General features: G+C 38.1%; 1 protein-coding gene across 1 annotated transcript; it reads right to left on the bottom strand.

The window, feature by feature from the left end:
* Nucleotides 1-1,914: 1,914 nt before the first annotated feature.
* On the bottom strand, nt 1,915-18,926 carry rgs9a (regulator of G protein signaling 9a). Its single transcript, XM_054608119.1, has 17 exons — nt 18,858-18,926; nt 15,995-16,091; nt 13,647-13,697; nt 13,447-13,553; nt 12,901-12,952; nt 12,488-12,546; nt 11,406-11,482; nt 10,140-10,221; nt 9,946-10,008; nt 7,508-7,537; nt 7,208-7,269; nt 6,797-6,910; nt 5,206-5,321; nt 4,888-4,975; nt 3,302-3,440; nt 2,831-2,913; nt 1,915-2,071 (listed from the first exon to the last, which is right to left on the bottom strand). The coding sequence occupies exons 1-17, from the start codon at nt 18,924-18,926 to the stop codon at nt 1,915-1,917; spliced, it is 1,446 nt and encodes a 481-aa protein (XP_054464094.1).
* Nucleotides 18,927-20,798: the final 1,872 nt, after the last annotated feature.

The following is a 20,798-nucleotide window of genomic DNA, read 5'->3' as shown; positions in this document are numbered from 1 at the left end:
GAATGATTAAAGTTAAAGGAGCGGAGGCATTTATACCCTGATTGTCATGTTTAGTCCCCATTAAGTTCCAAAAAATGTTGGATCCAGCACCTCCCATAATGCAACCAATGGCATCTTGTTTAGACCCTCCCTGTTTGGTAATTAACCACATCTTTACCGCCAAATGATTTCATTTCATATAACCTCCATCTGTGGTACTTATTGGTTGATTAGATGCCATTATCATGTTTTGTCTTGGAATTTACAGCCTGCTGTGGAAAATGCTCTGCAGTAGTTTTTCATCTACGCTGTAGACAATCAGTTTGAAGTCACTTGTTTGTGTCTTTCAACTTTAACAGCTTTAGTGTGCTGATTCAACTATTGACAGACAAAAACATAATGAAGTCTGCTTATCTTAATCTTATTTATTACATTTGGGCAAGTAACCAGATTTACATTGTGTGCAGATCCTCCATAACAAATAAGCAGTCTTTAACTTCAATGTACTGTCATACTATGGTACATTCAGACTATGACTGGTACAATGGTTTGGTTTTGAATGGCTTGAATCTCGTTAAACATCTCGCATAGAAAGCAGTACATACAGCCACAATGATTCTAGTTTCCTACACACTGCAGCAACAAAAGCCAGTGTCTCCAATGTACACAAAAGTGAGATATTCCAATGCAGTATTTCCTCACACTCTTACAAGAAAGGCTAATATGGATGAAAAAATATTACTAATAGAAGATCAGCTAAAGAAAAAATGCTGTTTAATCAGTTCGGCTTTGAACCAAACTGCTGATGTAATATATGGTAATACTATTTTCTTGTATTTACATACAAATGTTGACATTAGGATGACTTGTACAGAGATACAAAGTACTTTTGGGAACTCTAGAAATTGTGTAACAGTTTCTAAAAAATCCCTAATTTCTGGAGAGTCAGAGAGTTTTTCAGTTCAATGTGTGTGCATGACAATGAAAACTATGGAGGGATTATGAGACAGTGGACCCCTGGGCACAGACATGTTAAAGGCCCCCCACCCCTCCTATCCCTTCTATGCCTGTTTGTGGTTATTTTGTGTCTCTGTAGTTTTGTGGCTTGTATGTATATTTGTAGTTGTTTTGTATCTTTTTGTAGTCCTTTGATTAACTTTCAAACAAGACATGTTAAGAGTCACATCAAACACGGGGTCCGGGGTCCGGTGGCCCTGGGCCTGTGACCAGTAGGCCTGTTCAGTAAGCCTTCCATAGTGAATACTGGATCCATCACATTCGATAATTTGCTAAAACAGAACAACATTAATTTGCGTGACACTGGAGAGCAAAACAAATTCTTCTGTACAGTGTTTGCATCCTAACAGGAGGACTGGTTCCTTTGTTGGTACTGTGTAAGCATGGGACTATATAAAAAGATCACGTCACGATTATCCTGGAAAAAAGCTGTGATTCACAATATTATCCCGATAATCATCAAATTATGCTTAAACTCTTAAAATGGCATTAAAACATAAGAATCACTATAGTACATTTTTGTTAATAAACAAATATTTCTATTGCATCACAGGTATGACACATCTTAAGGGAGAAGCAACCAAACAATCGTTAATAAAGTTATCATAAATCATAAGGTCTCCCTGGATAAATAAAGGATGGGTAAATAGAGAAATTGCAACATTGTGAGTCTGCTCTTTTTTACATCTTTTTTTTTTTTTACAAGTCTCCTAACTTTTAAGTTAGTTAACTTTTTTTTTTTTTTTTTTTACTTCTCAGCTTCACTCGTGACGATATTTATGGTTATCCAGTTAGTGGAAATTCACCACAATCAACTTAAAGTGTTTTTTGTTGGGATTCACGATAAATTCCTATATGGTCCCATCCCTAGTACTGCGTGTGACATGACATGTAGAATACACAACCACATATCCATGTCTACTTGTTCCTGTCTATTTTGCTCATCATGGCCTTGACGTCGACGGGTGCGGAGGCAGCAGCAGCCTTGGCCTTTTCCACCTCCTCCTGCTCCCAGAGGATGATGGGATGGATGCCTAGACTTCGGTTCTGAGCATTTTGCTCCAGCTGGGCTGGACTAGAGTGGGAACAGAAACATGATGAAGTCAAGATGATGGAAAAGCCCCTCTCTGTAGGGAGGGGCAGTTTTTAAAGTAAAGAAGCAGGTTCATACTGACAGTTGAAACCTGTGGTGTAGTTTAGTGGGCAGAAGTTCAGATTCATTTTATGGTGTGACCACACTATGAAGCCTTATGGTCACTGTCCAGCCTTAAATGGATAAAGGTAAGGTTCCTCCAATCTATGGAATTTATTTTCTGATATCTAGCCATACAGTTTCTATTTGTCCAGATTTTGAGATAAACACTTTTTGTCCACACCAATTCAGTAGAGGTGAATAGAATTTCATGTGTGGTACTCAAAGCTTCAAAAGATGATGAGTTCAACAGCAACCATTTCAGTGAGCGCTGTGCACATTATTCTGGAAACTCCACATAGTTGAGTGTTTGGAGACTCATTCTGTATCTTTCTGAGCAGCAAATTCCATTGACATGCATTATATCTTATGTATAGCTCTCCAGTTCCAGCTGCAGCTTTTTTCTTGAACCTGTCAGCATTTTTCAAATGAACCTGTCTGACCTTGTTAGTAGCTGCTGTCGAGCCACTTTAGATTCCAATGTGTTTTTTAACTGAAACCTTAATGAAACCTTGTGTTTGCATAAGTGAGTATCCATCTGTGGGGCAGAATTGTCATGACTATGGGGAGAACCACAAGTCAAGTCATACAAATATTTTAAAGCCTTTTTGTACATAGGTATGGAAGGGATCAGCAACCAACCTGAAGTTATGAGGCTCAGGGTTCAGGGCCTTCTTCTGGATGTCTTTGTACACTGGTGACTTGAGGTAACGGAAGAAAGTATCCTGTACCAATGAAAGCACACGAGACTGGAGATGAGCTCAGCTTCACGACACAAGATTGCCTTTTATCTGAAAGTGTGTATTTCATTTATAAACACATGTTTAATTGGATTACAAATTATAGTATGGATAATATATTGTATGTCATAGCCTTGACTTAAAGGAACACTGTCTGATCTGGTATCCTCTGTAGACCCAGTAGAAAACCCCTTGCCCTCCAGCTATGCTGTTGTGTAAGTGGACACACACTTTAGCAGTGATTACATTTTTTGTAAAGTATTAACACAAGAGATCTCAGTTGATCCCAACAATAGTCATTGAACCCTTATTGGTAAAGATGAATTATAGCCATTATTAGTTACAGGGTAAGAAACCCAGTAGACAGACGCACCTTCTTCATGAGCAGGAACACGTGTGTCTGGGCTGCTTCCAGTACGTAGCGGTGAGGATGATCCAGGCCTTTCACTGTCAGACCCATTGTCCTGCCATCAATGTTGATCCAGCGGGGGGCACCGGGGGCCAAGAAGGTCCTAAACACACAGACACTCCGGCTCAACATCTTGGATTACATTGGGGTTGGGATGTGTCTACTAACTCTGTTTGGAAATATATTACTGCTAAAACAGTAAGGTATTAAAGGCCCTGAAACCCTATTTTATCAATCAGCTATTTACTCTGAGGAATATATGGTTAGAATATTTTACACGAGTTCTGTACTGTGGTAGCCTTAATGTAGTTAGTATATACATAATAGGTAGTAATACATATATATATATCTTGCTCCAGTTTTAAGGTGTATGCGTATATGTGTGTGTATGTATGAATAAGGTGATATTTTTGAATATGTACATATGTGTAGATATATATGTTTAGATGCTAAAATAAATACATATTTATGGCGATATGTAAAGTGTCTTAGTGAAAAGCTTGAGACTTTTGCTTATGAGGGACTCAGTAGTGTTCAAAGTTATTTGCTTGACATTTTAAACATAAGGCACAATACAGTTCTGCACCAACATGTGTTATGAAATTCAGTTTCTCAAACCAATTTCTTTTATCTCAGCAAGGAGATCATTTATTTGGTCGTGTGTCTATGCATCAGTGTGTATGCATCTGTGTCTGCATACTACTGGGCCCTACAGCCTGATGTATGTGCTCATTTATGACTGTATGCTCAAGGACCTCTTGTGGTTGGTTTGATTAAAACTTTCTTAAAACATTTTTTGACAACATATTTTATTCATTTTTTTAGTCATTTAGTCATTTTAGTCATTGACTGTCAGGGTTTGGGGCCACTAGTGATCAGCAACTGCTTCAGTACTCTTGTTTCCATATGGTTTACAAATTGTTCCTCGCTTGATTTGCAGGTTAGGTAAGAAAACTGTATATATGTATGTATACATATCGGGTATGGGATTAATCTGCAGATGCTCCTGTTCAAAAAGAGACCAGACCTTTTCTATGGATTTTACATTTTTGAGCAATGACAAAGGCCAAAATGTGGCCTGCAACAGACTAAGTAAGAATTATTTTTAGCCCAGCAGATTCCCTATTGCTACTGAGGCAGTTGTCACTTATGTCCCCTAACAGCCAGTGAAGAGGAAGGACTAGTCATAATAATAATAATAATTAAGCCTTTATTAGTCCCACAATGGGGAAATTACAATTCTCTGCATTTGACCCATCCCGGAGGAGCAGTGGGCTGCTAAGAAGCGCCCGGGGAGCAACTTGGGGTTAGGTGTCTTGCTCAAGGACACCTCGGCATGTTGACTGTAGAGGGGTTCGAACCACCAACCTTGTGGTTACGGGACGAGCGCTCTACCTCATGTGCGCTCTACCTCATGTGCCACAGCTGCCTCAGCAGTCAATGATGATATAAAATAGTCAATAAAATAGTTTTTTATGTCTATTCTGTTTCTTGTATCTTACAATAGATGGCCCACACACAGAGAGATTAACAGTTCTTTTTTTTCTTACTTGAAAATGGTCTCAGCCTTTGATGACATGGAAGATGCTGTGCCCCACTTCAGTTCTTCAGCTGCCTCCCAAAAAGCCAAGTTCTCCCCTAGGATACACGCACACGCACACACACACACACACACACAAATATCACAATTATGACTCTAAATTGCTAGTTCCTTGACTGCCCTAAACGTAAAAAAATAAATAAAGTAAAGACACTTGTACACGTACACCACACAAGAGGGAGGGTTTCAAAAAATGAATGCCACAACCGTCTCACACAAGAGATTCCCGGTGTGAGCTGAAAGATGTTGAATGACTTTGGTAACATACCGCTGAACTCCTTCTTGAGGAAGACCTTGAAGTCGTCTCGACCTCGCAGGTCGCTCAGCAGCTCGAACAAGCTGAAGGACCAGCGCTCCACTCGCATCTTAGTGGGAACGTCAACTCTGGACACAAACACATGCTGAGTCACTCACTAGAAGTCTTGCTGCTACATGACTGGGCCTTAAAAAAGTTTCCACATTACATTACAGTCATTTAGCAGACGCTTTTATCCAAAGCGACTTACAGGAAGTGTATTCAACATAGGTATTATGTTATTATCACATTTTTGTAGACATATGAAATATGATACATTCATTATGCAGACCCATTTCTATGGATTATTATAAAAATGAAAACAAGTTTAATTTAAACAATTAAACTTTCAAACATTTTTACAGCTGTAGATGGTTGGACATGGTTGTTGGGCTACAGCAGCAGTTGTGGGTGTTGCTATGATGCTATGGATATGGCCACAGTAGCTTTAAGGTGGCTGATCTGCCTTTATTAACTGTAGCAGATTAAGCATTGTAAAGCCAGCAAATGAACCTGGTGCTTCTACCAGATATTAATGTTGTTGCCAGGGGTTCTGGATCCATGGGCCTTGACTTGTGTTGTTGAGCTTGGGGCAGCAGGCTGTTGATGAGTTTAGGAGAAGAGGCTGTTGCTGAGTCTCCTCTTGTACCTTTTCTATGACAGCAACAGGGTTAAAAGTCCTGGTAAGGGGTCTTTTATGACTTTAGCGGTCCTGTTTGTGTAGCGTTAAGTGTAAATGTCATGGATAGAGCAGAGAGATGTCCCAGTGATGGATTCTGCAGACTTGCACTTCCCATGCCAGACAGTGATGCAGCTGCTCAGGACACTCTCTATGGTTCCTCTGTAGACAGTGGGCAGGATGGTTGTGGGAGGTGGGCATTACTGTGACCAGCAGTGTGCTTAGTACAAATCCCAACGGAGTGCTGGTGCTGAGTGTGGTGGCAGCAGAGGTGATGATGCCAATGCATACTGTCTTGGGTCTCTGTGTGAAAAGTCCAGAATCCAGCCTCTGGGGAATAATTGTGTTGAATGCTGAACAGCATTCTCACAGGGGTTCTTGTTATCCAGATGTGACAGGACCAGGGCGAGGACTTAGGGAATGGTATCGCCTGTGGACCTGTTGGGTGATGTGAAAACTGAAGGGGTCCAGGTCAGTTATATGTTCATAGGTGGCAGCTTCCTTGAACGTTCCAGTCTGAGCAGTGAAAACAGTCTTGCAGGCTTGAAGTAGCTCCAGCTGGGCAAAACCTGTTTAACATGGTCTGTAAACAGGAATTAGCACCAAAGCCTTTTATTACTTTCGGGTGTTTGTATATGCCAGGTCCAGAGAGTTCGCCCCGCTTGTTGCAAAGTTTTCATGCTGATAAAATTTTGGCAAGACAGTTTTGAGATTTGCATGGTTGAAATCATCAGTTTATAATTCACTGATGGCATCGTAAAAGCAACTAGATAAAGAGAGGCTCACATTCTTGTAGAGGTCTGAAGAGGTCTTTTTTTTATTAAGATACCTTTAAGTATCTTCATGATGAAGCCAGAAAGAAAAAGAAACTGCAGCAGCCCTCACCGTCTCGTGTTGAAAGTCCAGTATGCGTCATTGTCTGTTTGCCAGGGGTTGCTGGGTAGACAGGGAGCCAGGAACGGGTCGTGGTTTTTGTAGGTTGTGACGTACTTGGCCAGTCTGCAGAAACAGAACTTTCATGAGACCAATAGAATCCACAGATTTCCATGTCTGTGTTTCCAAACTGGTCAAGACAATGTTTTAACTGATCACTGATCACTAAATACTGATAATCTAAAGATTGTATTCTTGTAATTAGGCCTGCAAGATATCATATTATATATTATAATTATATAATGAGTTGATACACATAACATAGTTATGAGAAATGATAAGTCTTAATAAGAGGAAAATCTTTAAAATTGATTTGAAACCATTGAAAGGTTCCCAAATAGATAAGAAACCAGAGGAACTTACGCTCCAAGGGACACACTAGATTTGACCTTTGACCTCATGATAGCTTGTTGGTAGAACAGGTTCTAGAAAGAAAGAGGAACACAAATCAATTTTTTTGTAATTTTAATCTTAATAAAAGTTGTATAAATCAAAGAATATCCAACTATCCACTTTCAAATCTGTAGACAGACATGAGACAATGAATGGGGTTACATCTGTGTCTTTACATTAACCAGAAAATAGATTTCAGAGCAAAACGCCTCTATCCCAAAATGTTTGATTTCCCGTAACATACATATCATATTAATTACTATGACTTACCATGCGTCTGTACGCGTCAAAGGTGATTTTCTGAGAGACAAGAAGAAATAACGTTACCATGGGAACAGTTTGTTTGGCACATAAAACTGTGGGAAGCACAATGTTTAAAGGTAGCTAAAATAGAGGATTGAGCACTGGGGAACATCCTGATGCTACCCAAAGTGTTACACTAAAGTAAAGCTACCACTGTTAAAGCACAAACAGATAGGTGGATAATAACAACACACAGTCCCTCCAGGATAAAAGATACTTGATGCTGCAGAGGTTTTTGTAATTATTGCAGCCAAGATCTATTCATTCGCAGCAGCTGTTCAGAAAAAAATATACTCAGTATTTGTGAGATCCTGGCTATACCATGTGATGAAAATTCCAATAAAAGTAAAATATTGTCTAAACGTGGCTTATTGAAATTTAGGGTTTACATTTGAATTGACCTGGTTTTGTAAATGGCTATTTTATGTTGTAAGTAAACATTTTAAGCATATCTCCCATATGATTACTTTATTATGGAATTATTGCAGGAATTAGACAAAATTACCAGCTGTTTGATTTACCATTATTTACTACAATCACCACATCACTATTTCCTGGAGAGACAGACTAATAATACATGGGACACAAGTTATAGCTTCTCATTTACACATGATAATGACAATCTGGGAAATCACTGTTTACTATTTAATTTTTTAACGCTTTACTCTCTTATCTTCATGATTGTAAGGAGATCTGTGGAAAGAGTGAGAGACAGGAAAAGGAGAAATGCAGTGAATGAATTAGTTTCTCTGAACAGGAGAACTACATGGGCAGGTTAAGTCCTAACTTAATACCATGATTGTGTTAGATCCCCAGCAGTACTCCCAAAGTACACTTTCAGCCCCACTCAACTATTTTTTTGCTTGTTACAAACAATATAATATTGTTTATTTCTTTTTATACCGTTCCTTTAAAGTGAGGAACATGTACAGTAAGCTTTTATTCTGTTACAAGCTCAAATGTGTCCGAAGCTGAAATGAGATTCACATATTTGTTGAGGGACATTTTAACAATGTGATTAAAAATAAATCTAAGAAATTGTCCAAAATGAAAGAAACTGTCCAAAACTAGATTTTGAATTTCAACTCAAATGTGGATGTTTTTTTATAGGAGGGCACCCTTCAATTATGGTGATCATATTTAATTACAGTGACTGTATTATGAGGGAAAAAAACATTTTAAATGTTGCTAGGCACATTGTCTGTACAGATGGAACAGAATGACGGATCTATTGGAGATTCAAGGTTTAATGTGGTGTTATAATTATACTTATAATAACCTTAATGTTGATATGGCACACTTTATTTGACATTTTATGAAATTATGATAATAATGCTGAAACCATAACTCTGAAAAACTCTTAGTGATTTCAAGAACCCTGCACCTACGTTTATGGAATGGAATGATTTCTTAAGACAAGTTAGCCCATTAGCTGTCAGGTTTTGCATCAATCTTTTTGTTAACAATTATTAAGACGGTTGAATTTCAGAAAAGGGGCCATATCTTTGAGTGAGCGGTAGCAAAAATAAAGTCCCAATGCAATCTTTATTTTTTGCACTCGCCTGTTGGTCATTTTCTGGCATAACTGAGGTGGGTGGAATCTTGTTGTACATTTTTTTTCCAGTGCTTGTGCCCAGGTTCAGGAAAATAGGGCAAAAAACAATCTTATGTGTACAATTGTTGGTGGAGGAAGTATTTAGATTTATGAAAGCAAGTTATATTCTAGTTGCATTTCAGTCTACCTCACTCAAGAATTTCAAATATAGGCTTTTGATAAGAACCTTAAGTCAACTTAGCGACACAGAAACAGCAACACAGGAAGGACACTTTCACAAAACAACAGGGTTTGGGTTTTGTTTTTTTACACTACATGACCAATGAGCTCTTGTTATGGAGCAGATGTTAACAAGAGTAGTGATTATTGCAATGACAACCAAAACACATTCATCAGAAATGTATACTCGTAAATGTGAATCATATAAATAAATAGGGCAGTTGTATGCTCAACCTCTAATTTCACCCACCACTAATAAAACAGCACAGAATTTTATCTTGTTTTGTGCGCATGTGATGAAACATGGATGGATCAGTGCGAAAGGAAAGGAAATTAAAGGAAATTAAGTCAGGAGAGGAGAGGAGAGGAGAGAAGAGGAGAGGAGAAGAGTGATAGATTCAGGGAGTCAGGGAGGTTCTGTTCTCTAAGTGGATCGGTCTAAAGATCATCCAGCTGTATTGCTCTCCACGTTAAGCTCCAGTAAGTTTCTTAAAAGACCAGCTGACCTTAATACTTCATTCACTGTGTGTGTGTGTGTGTGTGTGTGTGTGTGTGTGTGTGTGTGTGTGTGTGTGTGTGTGTGTGTGTGTGTGTGTGTGTGTGTGTGTGTGTGTGTGTACTGACCTGTTACCTCATCTGCGGTTGGATCAATAAGACGTTCTGGACCACAGTCCATAGCGCTGTGAGTACGAGGCTGGACATGCACAGGACAGGCTCATGATGAATGTACAGGAAACATGATAATGACATCTTTCTGCTGCTACTGTAGATATAGTTATTATAAATGTATTTGGATCATATTCACACAGAGACACTCTCACTGACCGGTGGCCTGTTGACTATCCAGTACGCCCTCTCCTGGCAGTCAAACACCACACGATCCGGCTTCTTCCTCTCCTTACCAGCCCTGACACAAAAACACACACACACACACACACACACACACACACACACACACACACACACACACACACACACACACACACACACACACACACACACACACACACACACACACACACACACATGCAAAAAGAAAGGGAAGTGGAGAGTGTCAAGAGGAACAAATTTATTGAAATGTAAAACCTAACTGCAAAATGTTCATTGTGTTGACAAGTTGGTCAGGTGACCTGATTATACTGGTCTCAATGTCAGGGTAGATAGACACACACACAGAGTTTCAAAAACGTTAAAGTACAGAAGATTTGCAACAAATGTTTTGTCAGATTCATAATATTGTTATGTTGTTTAACATATTTACTTTGCCTATTTTAGACTGTTCGATTCTGTTCTCCTGCTTGTGTAAATGAGGTAATAGTAAAAACTATTGCTGTGTTAGCAGTAGTACTAGTATTGGAAAATGATAAACAAAATCTCTGATCTTATTTGGTCTGTGCTTAGAAAATACTGATGAGCTACACATGTTTGCTACAGTAGCTGACGTGTGCCTCCTCAAAAATGTAACGACACATGGTGCTATAAGAACTGGGAATGTGAGCTGACTGGTTGTGCTGCTAGTGATGATGTTGAGAGTGAAGACTACATGGAACAGGTTAAGAAAGGCTCTGTGATCTTCTACTTTTCACCAACACCCTCTAACAAAGACATCTCAACTGCAAACCCCCTGCTCAGTGAATAAAAGAACATGAACACAGTACTGGTCACAGTAGTATTTGCAGTATGGTCTTCTGTTCAGCAAAGAGACAAGGTATAAAAGAAATGACCTGGACGTAACTCCAGTTCTAAAGGTTTATGTGTATATCACGAAATAAATGAAAGAATGAAAATAACTCAAGCCGGAGAGAAAAGCTGATCCTGTATACATCTGTCTGGTGTTGTGGTGGTGTTATGAACAGGTGAAATCCTAAAACCTGCAGGTATCTATGCACATTCAGCTTACAGATTCCCTCCAACATGTTTTAAGACATGGAAAAATAAATCTCCTTTTCTTTCATTGATCCAGATCGATGACTATGCAAATATTCTTCATTTAAAAGTTGAACTGCCCGACACAGGAGGTCGCCTACTTCACTGTTAAGTAAAAGTGAATTGTCCTTTATGAATGATCCAAGCTGTAATGGTTTCACCTACTTGTACTGCTCAGTGGCCTGCATCACAATGAAGTCCCACTTATGGTTCAGCCAATCATGGAGGTGGTTGTAATGTACCTGTTTAAACACAAATATTAATAAATATGGAGCAACAACATCTGTTTATGGAGAGTGAACCAGAAGTGACAGTAAGATGAACGACTAAAGGAGATGTGAGGGACTAGATTCTAGTAGAAACAAGGATCCTTAACCTATATATATATATATATATATATATATATATATATATATATATATATATATATATACTGTATATTAGAAACCAACAGTCAGGATATCTCGACCTCTTCTGACCATTTTTGAATCGGTCTCTCCCAGGTCTACCAAATCACTGGACTTAAATACATTGAGCCATTAGGCTGAATTAAATCTAATAGGGACAATTAGACGGTTGTCAATTGTCAAACATATATTAATCAATTATAATTAATCAATAACTTTTAAAATACTTTAAATAATTACATTAAATGAAGGAATAACAAAATAAGAATTTATATTTGGTCTGTTCTGCATTCTTTATGACCAAATAGAAAATACATAACAAAAACAATTACTGCTGAGGATAAAAAACAACTTATGAACTCATCTGTGCAAATATAATAGCATATACCCAAAATAACAGTAGAGACTAACACTCCCTGCTGTGGCTTTAACATCCATTAAGGCTTATAAAGTCCCACATTTCCTCCAGGTTCACTAATGAAGTTTTAGAAAATGTAATTGTGTTGTTAAACCATAAACAGAGAGCGGGGAGGAAATGAAAAATCAGAGAGTAAAGCTTAATGGCCAAATGCTTGTTTCTACACTGCATCCAGAGCCAATATGTGTCAGTAGAAAACAAATCAAGTGTTGAGCACACTCAGTAAAGCTTGAAGCCTTTAGCTTTATATAGAAGGGAAGCAGCCCATTTGTTACACACACACACACACACACACACACACACACACACACACACACACACACACACACACACACACACACACACACACACACACACACACACACACACACACACACACACACACACATACACACACAACCATTAGACACTCTAACACAAACCTGTTCGTAGGGTTCTAGCAGGCCTTTCTTGCGGATGTTCCTCTTTGCCAGGTAAATGGCTACAGTCAGAAAAAAGTCAATACTAATCACACATGTTATATAAATGAAAAAAGTTGTATAAAGTGATGAAATCTGCTTGTTTGCAATGTCCTACCCATAATCAGAGAACACTGACATCAGTTTGACTTTATCTGAAAGTTTAGACTTCTTATTTCAGCGCCTCAACACATCCAGATATGTCGAGTCATTTTAGGTATTTGAAAATAAAAAAAACAAGTCCCTTCTGCTAAAACAATGCCAGTACTTGCCATGTGCATTGTGACTCAACAGGTTTCATCTTAAGAAATCACTAAAGTTCCTGATTTTCTTGTTCTATTCAACCCCCCCCACCTCATATGACATACTGTACCAACCATAGTCAGAGTCCTCTGCAACCCATTTCTGTGTCGGCCAGAAGTACGGGGTCTGAAAGAGGTTTAGATAACAAAGAGAGTATTAGTGAATCTCTTTGAGCAGCCTCTCTCTCTTCCACACACCGACTGCTGATGGCTTTTCCCCCTGCCAGACGTGTTTGTGTAGGTTTGCCAACTTCCATTAGAAGAAATACAGAATGACCACAGATGATATTGGCGGGTTATTTATTTCTAAGCTTGTTTTTCTTAAGTAACTTGTTGCTCACGAGGGTCTCCTGATTACCTGCAGCAAGCAAAATATCTGAAACTTCTCATTCTGCAGACAAATGTGTCCAAACTTTAGATCAGTGCAACATACAATAGCACCCAAGCTAGCCCTATACTTACACTTGGATTTCTGGCATGCTGTTATTGTTTAACACAGTCAGTGAGTCTTTTTAGTTAGTAAAGAAAAAATACTCTCCAAATCCTGTTTCCCTATGATGTTTAAGTGCAACATTGATTCCAACAATGGGCAGCAAAGAAGAAGCGAGGATTTAGTTTTACCTGGAAGCGGTAGAGGCTGCCGTCGTTGCACATCACCAGCTTCTTGTGGTTCTGCAGGGGGTAGATGTAGCCGTAAGCCACTAACATGGTGCCAAAGGCCTGAACCTCTGGAACGCAGACACGTACATAACATGTGAATATGTTTTCTTTTTTAAATAACTGACATGTGTGGAGATGTCATGATTTTTACAGTATTGTACCTTCTGGAGTGGTCTTCATCTTGTTGCTGATCCATGTGATAATGTCTATACCTGTGTGGAAACAGAAAAGAGCTGAAACACTGCACAGCAACTATTCTGTTTCTTTATTCCGTCTTTAGATTTTTTATTAACTTAAATAACGTCAATATGAAATTGCAAATCCATTTAATAAATGATTATCATTGTTATTATTATTGCTGTGCCTACCTATTGTATGTCATCGCACAATATACTGTTTTCTTGCTGCAAAATTTACAGTTTGTAAACTATATAATTTAAAGATGACCTTAATAAGTGCTAATCAGTACACTAACATGCTCACAATGATAACACTAACCACCTGGCTTTAGCGTGTTAGCATGCTGACATTTGACCAGATGCTGGTGAAAAGAAAGAAGATCACCAAAGTTATTACAATTGATAGTCTGGGCAACTTTTATGGCAGTCCATCCATATGATGTCAAGATATTTCAGTCTGGACCAGAGTGGAGGAACAACCCAACTAAAAATGTGTGAGCAGAAGAGTCAATGTTATGTTCCAGAACAGTAATTTTATTATATATTAGGGGATTCTCCTAAAGATAGTAACTCTTACAATTAAGATGGGCTTGAAATAACTTAGTTTTTATAATTGTTTTGTCTTTGAATTAATTAAATAATTCACATGTATTATTTGAGCATGAGAAGAACAGAGCAAATTCAGAGGACATGACTGCTGCACACAGTGCACACAGCCATGTCGCATTGACTACAACATGGGGATTGGAATTAGTAATTAATGTGCTGAATAATTTAGGTTTGGCAATATTTTATGATAATAAGTTTGAAAATATCTCTTTTTTGGCAAATAAGGGAATACAAAAACAATAATGGCCAAAAATGTTTTGGGGTTAATTAGTATTTTCCGAAAACTTTACAAGCAATATTATTTTTATTTGTTCAATATTAAATTGGACAATAATGACATAAGACTCAGAGTTAAGATCAATAATGTGTTTCCATCAGCTTTCATTTAAAGCAAAGTGACCATCATGACATTACATCCACAGATGACTGTAGGGATGATGGACAACATAACAGCAGCATCAGCCAGGAGACATGATGACAACCAAATGAATGACTAAAGGTAACAATCATTCTAGTGGAAACACACTCCTTGGCTTTTGCACCACCCAATCAATTTGTAAACTGTTATTCTCAGCAGGTGCTTGCAGTTCAACACCACTTCAGTTCACCCTGGGGGGTTTATCCCATGTATCCATGCTGACCTTTCCCTCGCTGCTCTTAGATTGGATTAAAAAGTCACTTTGGCCCTAAAGCACTGTCCAGATCTCATCCAATTGTGGACTGACGTATTTAGCTCGTGTTAGCAGCTTAAACAGCAGGGCAGCCTGCCAGGGTCTTCAGGCAGTCTGTGCTTTAAATGATGCAATGACAAAGGGTCTTCAATCTATGGAGTTTTGCTCAACCATCTTTATTCTTCCTTCTAGGAAATGATAGAATGAAGGATCCCTAAATATGTTTATTGAAGTTTAGAAATAACAAATGAAGGCTTTATAAGTAATCAATCCAATTCCTTGGGACCAAGCAGGCAACACTTGGAGATTTATCTTCCTTTTTCTATTCATTATTTGTTCTTTTTTTTTTTTTATCCTTATGGCATCTTAAATGAGGTGGAGTCACAAGTAAAATTCACAGCATGGCTTGATGAACAAATATTATAGTCAATATGTGTGGAATGAAAGTATCCTATTATTAAAATCCATATGAAAATTAAAAATATTTATATTTAAACAAATAAACAAAGAACATACATATATTTGTTTAACAGGAATTGATCTCTTTTATGCCTAACCTTCTAAACCCTGATCGCCTCATCCCTGGTAAGTTGCTCCTGTTTTGCATTGTTTTTCCCTGTTGACCTTTTCTTTTGTTTTTTCTTATCTGCTGCAAGGGTCTAAGAAAGAGTGTGTCATATGCTGTACATATTAGAAAGGCCTGTGAGGCAAATGTGATATTGGGCTACAGAATATATATAGAATGGAATTGACTGGACTGTTTGCTGGTATCTGCCAGTCTGCTGTTTGAGTTTAGGAGCTGGAAAACTAAAACTATAAAGGAGAGTAAAACAGCTCTGTACAGAAGGTTAATACTTCTTTTCTCTGCATCGCCATCATTTTTATTTGATACATAGTTATATAAAATGATTTAAGAGCAGCTTTTGAGATAAACACCCTGATTTTGCTGTAGAAACCAATAAAGTTGAAAGCATGCAGATTGTAATAACCCTATAACATTCTGTCATTACCTGGGACACATTTTTAATGAATAAACTGTCTCAGTCTCACCAGTGATGACATGTGGTATGGTATTGACGTTGAGTTTCTGCTCCGAGCCTTTGACCCCACTTTTTGGGTCCTGCATTTCCACCACAATGGCCTCTAGCTGAAAGCAGAAGGAAAGCAAAGATATCCATGGGCCATTTGGGAAGAGATTGGAATGAACCATCAAATAAAAACTGATACATTCTTGTCTTCTATCAGCTTCTTTCTTGAACCAATACATATTCAGAGTTTCATCATAAGGGAGGAAATGTAGAGATTTTAATCAGAGAGTGAATCTTTAAAACGTATATTTTTATTTTATAGTTAAATCAAAGCCCAGAGAAACTTCTAGGTAACATAGAGTGCTGTAGGGGTGACTTATTATTGTGGTACCAACCCCGGAGGGCCATTGAATTTTGGATTATGCAGAAAATAAACTCTGTAGCAAACAAATGTGTATGAGACCTTTTTCTCATTTCAATTTTGTTCAGCAAGATGATTTTCACAAATGAACATCACTTGTATCATATTTAAATGTAAATGCAATTGCCAGAAGTAAAAGCTAACGTAAGGCTATAAAGAAACGACACCACGGTCACATGACTTCACGTCTCCACCAATAAGCTAAAGGAGGACCAGTGTTCTAGTGATGACGTTTAGTCGTCTCATTTAGACCCTTTTTTAAGACAAGTAAACCAGTCAACAAGTCAACAGAGGTAAAGTATTTTACAGCGTAGAACTAAACGTTAAACTCTCTTCCACTTGTATTAACCACATACCTTATTTCAGACATCTAACCAAAAACACAGTCAAGAATCCCAGTGACTTTGAGACGAGGGAACCGGAAGTGCAAGAATGCTGACTCATGTCTGGGTTTTAGGACTTATTACTGCACCACTGTATAATGTGTCAGTTGTTAAATACAAATCTGAACAAACACCTATGATATGTGGAGTTCACCAAGGTTCCATTCTTGGTCCATTTCTATTCAACATCTATATGCTCCAACTAGCTCACATATTGCAAAATTAGAAAATCCTACCATATTAATGTGGATGACACGCAAATTTATATAACTATAAACCATGATGATTATGGACCAATGCAGTCACTAAATAAGAGCATTGAACAAATCAGTGATTGGATGTGTGCGTTAGAATTTTATCTCATTAAATGTGGATGAAAGTGAAACAATTATTTTTGGCTTAGATGTCGGCTTAGATGTGTACCAGCAGCCTGCACAAAGAAACTTGTTAATGCCTTTATTTTGACATGACTTTTACATGACTTATTATTCTAACAGTGTCTTTGGTATCTGCAAAAAACAATTAGACAAATGCAGTTTATTAATAACGCTGCTGCCTGAGTTCGCACCAAAACTTAAAAAGTGGAAAGCATCGTTCCAGGTCTCAGAGCTTCGAAATGACTTCCAGCGCATCAAAGAATTGATTTCAAAGTATTGACTTACAAAGCACTGAATGGTTCAGGGTCATACTTTATGAGCCATAGAACTCCTAGATTACCTAGGACCAGTTTGCTCACCGTCCCCAGGGTCAGAACCAGACGCAGAAACAGCTAAACTCTAAATTTCCCACAGGACCCATCTATAAGCTAGTGATTTAAATTCTGTCACTCAATTACTCAAATGATCATAAAAATTGCCACACAGTTTAACTTCAAAGTCATGCAATTTTCTCCACTTTTAGGTGAAAGTTTGTCAGGCACTTGAAGACGTATTGCTGTACACACTTCCATCCACCCCGTCCACCACACCTGTGATTGGCTTGCAGTGTTCCCAGTGAATAACGGGGTTTCACCTTAACAGGAGAACAGGTTTTCCATTAAGCACTACATTGAAAGAGGACTGCTTTAATATTGTAAAATATGACCATTCCCTCTGTTAAGGTAACTCTAACATCTGATTAGAGTTAGTGGTACTCTTAGGCACTTTATTAGGAATTTACATTTTGAGCTTCCTTATACTTCTATCTCACTACATTTCAGAGGGAAATGTTGTAATCATTACTCACTACATTTAATTAACACAAATGATTATGAGCTACTTTTAAGATTGAGATTTCACACACATACACATGAACACCCTCTCACATATGATGCACTTCAATCGTTTTAACTGTCCAACAGTGTACATTCAAAAATATAGGGATAGGACAAGATACTAGCAACACCTTACAATGTAATGCAATGATGTGTGCTTCTGTATGGAGGCAAATGGTGATCTTTTCTCTTTTTTTAAGCTATATAGGATGTATTTCAATCATTTAATCTTGTATGTCATGTGTAATTTGCAGTGTTCTCCATTTGTCTTCCTCCTTTCATATTGTAATCAAATAAACGTAATGTTTTTTTCTCTTGTATATTTGTTCCTGTCCTTCTGTCCTTTGTCTCAGCGTGTTAGTATGTTTGAAGTTAACATTAACAAGCGAGGAGCGTACCAGCATTAGGTCTGGTGTTAAACTCTACAGTATATTTAACTGCAGTGACACATGGCAGCAGAGCAGCAAAGCTAATTGGCTTTTAACTGGAATTAGCGATGATCTTTAACAAGCCTCAGCTCTGCTGATGGCAAACAAATCATGTGTAATTCTCATACAAATGTTTTTTGTTGTTGCTGTTCTTGTTTTTTCTGTGTGTCTGTGCTTCATATTCATGAATGCAATTGAAGAAAACTTCGGTTTAATCCAGAAATGTAATGTCTAACTCAATTTTAGAATATCTTATAACAACTAAAATATCCATAATGTTTAAAGGTTGTCAACATTTCCGATTACTTCAAGGAATAAAATATTACAATTAAAATACCAGCAGTAATTACTAAATAAAACTAATGATGATGATGATGATGATGATGATGATATCCACCCACCTTTTTGAAGCAGTGCATGCGGGGCCGGAAATGTTGTAACCGGTTCGGACGGACTGTTCTAATCGTCATATCTGCAGACGGATGAAGACCAAATCAGGTGTTTAAAAAGAAAATCCTGATGTGAAATATTCCAGTTATAATATCTATAGCTGCTGACAGAGAAGTGTGTGCATGCAGTGGACTTGAACACTCCCCCTGTGTGGGGATTGTAGGACAGGATGGGAAGGATGGATTTATCTAATCAGCTGGAGGACGCCTCTGCCCCTAGAGAAAAGCCTGTCTGAATGGTTCTTAAATTAACCTCTGCGAAAAGAGAGTATTCCTGTCAGAGCTTTAACATTCACTTCAGCTAGCTATGTATAGAAGCTGGAGAGTGTCACAATAACCAAAGAGTTACGGGTGGTTTGATTAATTCATTCATTCAAATACAATGTATTGTTATGTTGCACTTAAAGGATACAATTAAGTACAAAATGTAAATGATCATCAACTATGCAATTTAAAAGATTATTTTGAATAGATTACTGATTGGTAGATTTTGTAACATTTGGACAGAGCCAGACAGAGCAGAGTCTAATCTTTATAAGCTAATCGGCTGCTAGCTTTAGCTTCATATTCTCTGTACACATAATGAGTATCAATCATCTGGCTAAGAGAGTAAGCCTTTTTTTAATTTAAGAGTGAAATTTATAATCCGATGGCCAAACTAATTATAAGTTTACTATGTTGAATCTAGTTTAATAATTATAACTGCTGAGTTATATTTCATATATATCTCACAAGTATGACATAGAGACTGCACTGTCGCCTCAAGAAGGGCTGGGTTCAATTCCCGGGCTGCACAGGCCTTCTGTGTGGAGTTTGCATGTTCTCCCCGTGTCAGCGTGGGTTCTCTCCGGGTTCTCCGGCTTCCTCCCACAGTCCAAAGACATGCAGCTTAGGTTCATTGATGAGCGTGAATGGTTGTTTGTCTCTATATGTCAGCCCTGCGATAGTCTGGTGACCTGTCCAGGTGAACCCTACCTTCACCCAATGACCCCCCGCGACCCTTCTGTATAAGCGGTTATGGAAAAGATAAGATAAGAGATAAGATTAAGATAAGATGATTCTAACTTTATTAGTCCCAGGCTCCTAGAACTCCAGGGGCCTACTGGAGTTGGAAATTTGCAGACAGCAGCATAGAGTTAAAGTGCACACAAGACCTAGTAAAGAAAGACAAGATAAAAATAAAAATGAAAATAAAAAACTATAAAAATAAAATAAAAAGACAAGTATTATAAATAAGCAATAAAAACAATAACTGAAATATAATATTTACAGACAGAAAAAAACAACTATATTAACTATTATTGCACAGTGTTTTTATTGTCATGTGTCATGTGGTCTGCTGGGAGCAGAGTTGGTTGTGCAAAATGAAAATGAATGAATGAATGAAGTATGACATAGTCAGTTAAAGCAGGTTCCTGATCATGATTCTAACGTGATCCATAAGTTAGAACTTAAAACTGCGCACAGGCTCCTAGAACTCCAGGGGCCTACTGGAGTTGGATTGTCATAAAAGCCATCTTGGGGCAAAGGCAGGGTAGCTGTTAACTTTAATTTCTTAAAATTAAAGTTAACAGCTTTTCCTCCACACAGTAGAAGTCTAGTGCATAAGGTTTCCTTAAATATCCATCCAACTGAGTCAGAAACAATGCTGAGAAATGTTGCTTCAGCGATCTGTGCGACCCGCCCAAACATTGAAGCATGGGCGCGCTCACGTTTTTTTATCGTGAGCGTGCCTCGCCCGCCACTGTACCACAGCCTATGCGCTGTACCTCTCACTTTTGCTGCGTTCATGAAAACTGTATTTTTTGGATGCATGGAAGCAAAGCCTTTCACCCGTATACTGTAGCTAGGCCTTGATGTGACCAGAGAGTCTATTAATGTGACAGACGAAAA

This window comes from Anoplopoma fimbria, chromosome 11 (genome assembly GCF_027596085.1).
Source record: "Anoplopoma fimbria isolate UVic2021 breed Golden Eagle Sablefish chromosome 11, Afim_UVic_2022, whole genome shotgun sequence".
Classification (NCBI taxonomy): domain Eukaryota; kingdom Metazoa; phylum Chordata; class Actinopteri; order Perciformes; family Anoplopomatidae; genus Anoplopoma; species Anoplopoma fimbria.
The sequence above is the reverse complement of the archived record's forward strand: the minus strand, read 5'-3'. Positions and strand labels throughout refer to the sequence as shown.